The following is a 7,857-nucleotide window of genomic DNA, read 5'->3' as shown; positions in this document are numbered from 1 at the left end:
TAAAGAGATGAGCAAAATTTTTTACCTTTATAGGGGTCCAGCCCCGCCGTTAGGAAGCCCATTACTTTGATTTTGTCCAGGTTAGTGACCATCCCCGCTTCTTCCTTGAACCGAGCGAGATAATCCCCCAGCTCTTCATTCACCCTCTGTCTGTAGTGGACCAGGGCTTCAGTATCCTTCTCCTTTCGGCATAGGTGCGAGTAGTACTTCAAAAACTTCCTCTTCAACTGCTCGTAGGACCCGATGGACCGAGGTTTTAGGGATTTGTACCACATCGACGCAAACCCTTTGAGATAAGTCTTGAATATTTTGCACAACATAATATCATTGTGGCCCATCCCAACCGTCAGGAGTTCATATTTTTCACAGTGGTCCTCGGGGTCTCCTTTCCCATTGAACTCGCTCATCTTAGGGAATTGTCTCTCTTCGCCCGGGGGGTCGGTATAGCTCGATTTCTTGTGTCACAACAGGTTCTCGATCGAGCCTTCTATCACCGAACAGGGCCTTCTCTAGGCGGTTGAGCCTAAGGCGGGATCCATCGGGCGCTTCATCTGAATCAGAAGAAAAGGGTTGTTTGGTCCTTTTCCTTCGGGGATGCGAATCAGAGTCAGACTCATCTTCTTCGTCATACACCCTACGTTCCCTTCTATCCTTATTCGTTCTGTCGGGCTCGTCGGCCCGCATTGCTTCCCGCAAAGTTCGTTCTTACAGTTCAATTTCCTCCCTTTGCAGCTGCAAGGCCTTCAGCCGGAGCGCATCAGCTTCTCTTTTCTTGGCTCGCGCTTCCGCTTTCTTGTCAACTTGATCAACTTTGGCCTTACCCTTCTCCACGGCCTTTTCTGCCCGGATCTTTAGGAGTAAGGCCTCTTCTTCAGAAGTTAGTGTAATAACCCCGTCCTCGTCGACTAGGGAGGGCGGTTGTCCTTTGTCAGTAAAACCAGGCGGCGGTAAATGTTCATGAATTGTTTCTGTCATGGTCTCGTTCTCAGCTTGTAACTCTCGTATTTCCCACAGACGGCGCCAAATGTTACGTCCAAATTCCTTCGGGAGCTTGAACAGGCTTCGGCTGCCTTGAAGGTGGTTTCGGCTTATACCTGAAAGTGAAGAGAATGCGAGGGTTTGTACCCCCGATTCACCTCCGGTGTGAGAATCAGAATCTGGTTGTAAGGGTAGGGTAATAATACAAGAAAAGCAGAGTGTTTACGAGAATGTGTATATATTTTGTCTTACTTCACAAGGGTTTTTATACCCAATTCTGTCTTGAATGTCCAGCCGTTACAAATCATTAAGGAGGGAATAAAAAGGGGGCGTTATGTCCCTTATTCTTTCCAACGGTCTGCGAGTAGTGGGTCTTGGCCTAAGCTTCAGTGGGCCTTCGTCTCGCGGGCCTGAAGGTCCTTCGGCCCAGTAGCTTAACTGCATATTGGGCCTTCGTTCGGTGGGCCATTTTGGGCCTATAACCAACAATAGTATATGTTATCTTTTTTTAAACTGACACTATTATACTTCCTAATAGACGAATTACCGGTCAATAATATATTTATTAGTCAAATCAATAATATTATTATTTTATTTTAGCCTGAAATCAATTACTTACACTGAAGATGTATTCAACTTATTATTTTAGCGATGATAAATGAAGTATATTATTTTGTCTTATTTGAGGGTCATTATACTAACATACGAATTATCTCAATTTATATTTTGAAAAAGTAGCATGAATAATATTGATACAAAATTAATTTTGTTTATTATATAAACTCAAGTACAATACCGACTGATCGACTATTAAATTTTTAATGTTTCGGCGTATAATTCACGACTGTTTAATTTTTTATTTAACATATTTTTATTAAATAGGAATATTTAGAAAATCAAATTAAAGTTCAAAAAAATAAAAAAAAAATATCAAGTTCCGTTTGATTTTATTTCAGCTCTCTCTTAAGTTTTATAGATCTGATTTTGACTATTTTATATTTAATTTAGTGATGGTTTAAAAATTTTGCCCAACAAATATTATCAAGAATTGAGGAAAAAATAAATTCCAAATTTTACACTATTATTTTTTATTCTGTTTCGGATGACTACTTCTTTTTAATTATACCAAAAATATGAAAAATTGTTAGTACATGAAATATAACTACAAAAAATTGGTAGTTCAGGAAGAATAATTTTAAAAAATAATTTTTATTATACAGTCAAAATATGTTGAAATGTGCTTGGAAATATCCGGTTCCAAAATGTTGTATATCTCCCGAGACCCATGCGGTGCCTGTTTTAAGTTATTAGCGCCGAATTCTAGCTCAATAATTGCCAAAATAAATACAATACGTTGTATAATAACAAATCTTAAAAGTACACAGCAAGCGGATTAACGTATGTGCATCTCTACCTAATTACGCACTAGGCACGAGCTAGGGCTTAACTAATTACAACTAGTTTATACAAGTAATTTACAACTCAGTCTGGATTATGACTCAAAAAGATTACATGTTTGTGTACATATACGTGTGTGTGAACAAGTTTTATCTCATTCTTACTCATTCATTCTTTCTTCAAATAGAAGGTGCTTCGAAATCTCCAATAGAATGATGGCATCATCATAAACCCTACTACTAATCGGGTAGCACGTCGTTTTTAGATTACCAGCTAATTAAGATTAGTTTAATCAGATTACATCAATTCTGAATGAAGAGGATTGCTAAGAATCAAGAATTAGCATTTAATAACTTGACAACCAATTACATTTCTTGTTTCTTATGACATGAATACCTATTGTCTTAACATTTTTCCACTAATTACACCTCCCCTTATTGTTTAATTAGGACAAGGACTGAAATGGATCAAAAGTCAAAAAGTATAAGATAACAAATAATGTGCACAAAAGTTTTACTTTTAAAATAGATAAATGTTGATCATCCAAATTATCTAATTGCATAGGAGAATAATTAGACTTGCAACTTTCAATAAATTAACTTTATAGAAGATTCTATTGGTTTTTTAAATGTACATCTTGAACCTTTTTTCACAAATATTCCCAGTCAATTAGCACTTTATCTAATCTTAATTGTTACATTAAGATTGGCGGATTAATTTTTAGCCACACACATATATTATACCCAAGTAGTATATATATGATCCTTCATTGCTTTTAGAGATTAAAAAGTTTTACTAATCTTATTCTATCTTCAATGTTGAAAGTATCTCCTGAGATTAATCTTTTATCACCTCTGAGTTCTGCAGAGTCAACAACAGACCACTCCTACACTATATGGATGAAATCTCTTTTGTTTAATGGATGTGGCTGCACTATATTTGATTCTAATGGTGAAATTGTTTATCGTATCGATAACTATAGCATGAAATGCAGAAGCCAAGTGCACCTCATGAACCTCCATGGAAAAGTTCTGCTTACATTACGTCGAAAGGTTAGAATTATTCATTTTTATTTTTGTTAATGATTAATATTATTGTTGAGTGGCATATGGAGTCACTTCTTAGTTCTTAGTGTTAACCGGTTCTCCTAAAACCTCGAGGTGTTAGGAAATGAGCTTATCAGAATTATATCTCATATCATTAACACTTTAACACTTATGATGGGTAAATTGTTGCAGAAGTTTCAGATTTTCGAACAATGGGAAGGCTTTAGATGGAGTGTTAGCGGAGACAGGATGAGAGATAAGCCATGGTTTCAAGTAAGAAGAGATTGCAGGATTCTAACAAGAAGTATGACTAATTGTCATGTTACTTTTGGATATGATCATAAAGTTAAGAAAAATTTCTACAGGATAATTGGATTTCCAGAAAAATCAGCTTTCAAAATTTTACGTGGTGAGAACCAACTTGTTGCTGAGGTAAAATAATCACTAGATTAGTCATGAATTCACACACATTATCAACAAATTTTTTCATGTTATTTTTATATCCATTATCGGAATTAGGAATTTAGATAAATATATATATGATGTGCAGGTGAAAAGAAAGCAGTCTTCTAGTGGAGTTATACTAGGAGAAGATGTATTAAGTTTAAAAGTGGAAGGGTCGCCACATATTGATCATTTGCTGATAATGGCTCTTGTGATTGTGTATGGATTAATCAACGACAAACTTTGATGTTCTGGGCGAGCACAGCATATACATGCATGGCTTCTGCGCTTCTGGGCTTGCATGTCAATATAAAGAAGCTGCACATGATGTGTTTACACGAGTTTAAATCTAAATTAGATAGAAAAATGATATACCAATAATATTATTATTAGTCTATATTTTTAGGAGATGATCTTCTTTGCTTAATTAGCCAACCCCCTCAAATGGGGTTGTTGTTCTTTATTTATAATAAGTCCCAAATGGGCTCAATCCTTACAATCTGGGCCTTCTTGGGCTTTACATGATGTATTGTGATTATTCTAACTATAATCCCTTTGGGCCGACTTGTCCTGGTCCAACATTAGTCCCCCCCTTGCTTTGCGCGATATCTTTAGATTTGCGTTTTCGTGCTCTCCACCTTTGCGCTTTGAATTCCGAGGTTTTTGTCTTGATACCTGAATAAAGTTAGTGGCAGGACGGGATAATGAAATGAAGGGAAAAATTAGTGAAAAAACGAATGAACGAAGCAAAAGAAAAATAGGAAATAACTGTTAATTCGAGATAGGAGTCAAATGTGTGTGTCCGAAAAAAGAAAGGAATTAAACGTAATGCCCTTTTTTTTTTTTTTTTTTTTTTTTTTTTTTTTTTGAAGGTATATATCCGCTCATGTGTGTTTTTGAATTTATTTTTCCAGATTTTTTTTGTTTTTGCAGGTTTCCAGGCTAACCTCTTCGGCTTCCTCTCCAGGTATCTAAAAGGGGATTGCAGCGCGTGCTGGGCTCGCTCTGTAAGTCGTCTACTCTCTCTCTTTATTGCTTTTCCTTTTTATCTGCGGGTCGGTCGTGTTTATAGTTTACCGGTTTATAATGGCCGACTTTCCTTCGTCGTCGTCGTCGCGTAGTGCCGCCAACCGGGATCCCGGGAAGCGACCGTTAGAAGAGGGTGATGAGGAGTCTGTTTTGAACTTGGATAATTTAGAGATCCCGGACCTAGGTCAGTGTGGATCTTTCGATTTCTTAGGAAGCGATGAGTTTTTGAGGGAGGTGCCTCCAGGTCCTATGCCTTCCCCACCTTTAAGTCCACGTACCCTGGAACTTAGGAATAGAACGGTCGAGGAAAGTCTTCGATTGGGTAGGATCGAATTTGAGAGCAAACCTAGTTTAAACTATCTTAGTTATTACATCACTGTCGACCCCCCTGTGAGTAAGTTGGAGAAGTACATCGACTTGTCTAACGGCTACCGGTATCGAGTGCCGACAGCAGATGAGAGGGTTTGGATGATGCCCGAGTTCGGGATGCATGGGGTTGCGATGATAATGTTTCAGTTTGGTCTTCGTTTGCCCATGCATCCGTTCTTCCTGACGATGTATGAGGCTATCGGATGTGGTCTAGGGCAGCTGACTCCAAATTCTGTTGCTCAGTTAAGTGGTTTCGTGGCGCTGTGTTGTGATAAGGGTCGATCACCGACTTTGAAATTGTTTTTCTCTATTTATGGTGTGCGGTACTATGGTGGTCAAGTATATTTCGACTCCCGACATCGACGGATGAAGATTGTTAGTGTTAGGTCATCGAATTCTGGTTATCACTCGCAATGGTTGTACGTCGGGGGTCCTGACTTGGAATTTGTAAAGCCTTGCGGGAAAATTAGTCAGGGCACGATTGATTATTTAAATAACATGGAGAAGCATGATACTGCCTACCTCGATGAGTTTCATGGGTCGAGGACATGGTATACGCACTTAGATTTGAAGGACTCTGGATTTTTAGGGATGCACGACTGTAAGGGGGATATATTAATTGTTATTGCCCTTATTTTGCTTACGTATTTAGTTTTTGTACTTGTCATTTTCGGCTCTTGCTTATTTTAAATTTCGTAAGTGTTTATATATAGGAAGGCTGACTTATTGTTTTGTTTGTTTCTTTGTAGTGGAAGGCGCCTCACTTAAAAAAGTTTTAGACGGAGGGATTCGAGGAGGAATGGACAAGGCAATGATGTTGTTATTGCAGCGTGCTGCGAGGAAGCCTGTTGATGCGGCCAGGGCTGGACCGTCGGGGGTTCCTCATTCAGTTTCAATTGAATTGCTTGATGACCAGGGAAACAAGGTAATTGAAGATAATGAGAGGGTTGTTTCAGATCTTGTCCGCGTGGAGGGCAACCCTCGAAAGCGGTTTCGGAGGGAGGACGATGAAGTGGCTGTTGGAGGCCGGGGGTTCGAGGGTGTGAACAAAGATGTGGCTACTGCCGGGGAAAGGGTTTATGGGAAGACCGTCGACCCTCGGTCGAAGAAAGAGGTGGTGAGGGTCGAGATCCAGCCCACGGAGCGATGGACGGGGGGGTCAACTGTGCCCTTGAGGGCACTTAACCTCTTTAACTTACCTCAGGACTTGGTTGCTTATGATGGGAGGAAGCGTGAGGACCTTGTTGATCGATGTAAGAGCCGGGCTGGGAGGGTACGTTCATTCCCTTCTCTTTTTTAATGTGCACGTTTCTTTGTTTTCATGTTCGGTCATGGTCGTTTATAGTCGTAGTTGCCGACCCTGTTTTAATGTCCCCCCCTTCTTCCTTTTTTTTTTTTTTTTTTTTTTTTTTTTTTTTTTGTTGCAGTTTCTTTCCGATTTTATGCATATACTGGAGGATTACAAGGCTGATGTTGATGGTGAGGCTTGTTCCAAGCTCGAGGCTGAAGTTGCTGCCTTGAAGGGGGAAAAGAAGAAGATTGCGGTGGGTTTTGCGGAACTCGAGAACAGGGTGGCTGATTTGACTAAGGCGAATTCCGCACTGTCTAAAAAGGTTGCTGAGATGGGGGCTACGGAGCAGGTGTCGAGTGGGAGGATACAGGAGCTGGAGGGTCGACTGCTCGAGGTGGAAAGGGAGCTTGAAGAGGAAAAAGGGAAGCGCCAAGGCTTGCTTCGACAGGTCGAAGGAATGGAAGTTTCCTACAAGTTGATCGTGCAAGAAAATGCGGATCTGAAGACAGAGGTAGAGAAAGCCGTTGAAGATATCGCTGGCGCTCTGGGCGACGGTTATGGACGATGCCTTCAACGGGTGGAAGAGGCTGGTTTTGCCATCGAGGGTCATGCCTTTGATGATTATCTTCGTGACCTGGCATCGAAGGGTGGTAACGCGTGAAGGCAGGGTATGCCCTGCGATTTTTGTAATCGTATTTGAACATTTTTTAAGTGTTTAAGAGCTTTATTGATACCAACATCATGGAGGTCCCAGAACTTGAGAAGTGTATTAAACATTGTGGTCCTGGATTTGTAAGAAGTATAAGGTATGCGATCTATTGTTTAAGCTTATTTCTATGATGTAAGCAGTTACGTATTGGCTGGTTTTGCTATCTATTTGTCTCGAGTTTGAAACATTAAGTCGTTTGTTAGCTTCGTAGTCGAGTGTTTACATTATGAGAGAGATTTTATTGACCATACCGTCGACGTGAAGTGGTTGTATAAACACTTGTTTAGAAATGAATGATTATTTTTAATTAAGTAAGGAGCGAAGGAATTAAAAAGTCTGTGCTTTTTCCAAGTTAAATAAATTTGTTCATCATAATATCGTGGCGACCCCTATTACATCGAGGGTTTGTTTTTGAAATGGCATTTTACTGCCTCAAGATAACAAGTTACAACTGAGATTAAATTACTGATAGAACTTTTTGAGGTGGATTCCATTCCAAGTATTTTTGATGGGTTTCCCGTCGAGGTGAGCAAGCTCATAGGTCCCCGAGCTTACAAGTCTCGAGATCTGATAAGGGCCTTCCCAAGCTGGTT

At 39.7% G+C, this 7,857-nt stretch overlaps 2 protein-coding genes across 2 annotated transcripts; both read left to right on the top strand.

The window, feature by feature from the left end:
- Window positions 1-3,187: 3,187 nt before the first annotated feature.
- On the top strand, window positions 3,188-4,671 carry LOC141668588 (protein LURP-one-related 4-like). The gene is made up of 3 exons (XM_074475520.1): window positions 3,188-3,428; window positions 3,615-3,854; window positions 3,973-4,671. The coding sequence occupies exons 1-3, from the start codon at window positions 3,192-3,194 to the stop codon at window positions 4,111-4,113; spliced, it is 618 nt and encodes a 205-aa protein (XP_074331621.1). The 5' UTR covers window positions 3,188-3,191; the 3' UTR covers window positions 4,114-4,671.
- Window positions 4,672-5,270: 599 nt separating this feature from the next.
- On the top strand, window positions 5,271-7,487 carry LOC141667829 (uncharacterized). The gene is made up of 2 exons (XM_074474458.1): window positions 5,271-6,537; window positions 6,692-7,487. Exons 1-2 carry the CDS (start codon window positions 6,064-6,066, stop codon window positions 7,214-7,216), a joined length of 999 nt encoding a protein of 332 aa, XP_074330559.1. The 5' UTR covers window positions 5,271-6,063; the 3' UTR covers window positions 7,217-7,487.
- The last annotated feature ends 370 nt before the right edge of the window (window positions 7,488-7,857 follow it).

The sequence above is a fragment of the Apium graveolens genome, chromosome 6, assembly GCF_009905375.1.
Source record: "Apium graveolens cultivar Ventura chromosome 6, ASM990537v1, whole genome shotgun sequence".
Lineage (NCBI taxonomy): Eukaryota > Viridiplantae > Streptophyta > Magnoliopsida > Apiales > Apiaceae > Apium > Apium graveolens.
Note: the sequence above shows the minus strand (reverse complement) of the source record. Positions and strands in the feature narration are given on the sequence as shown.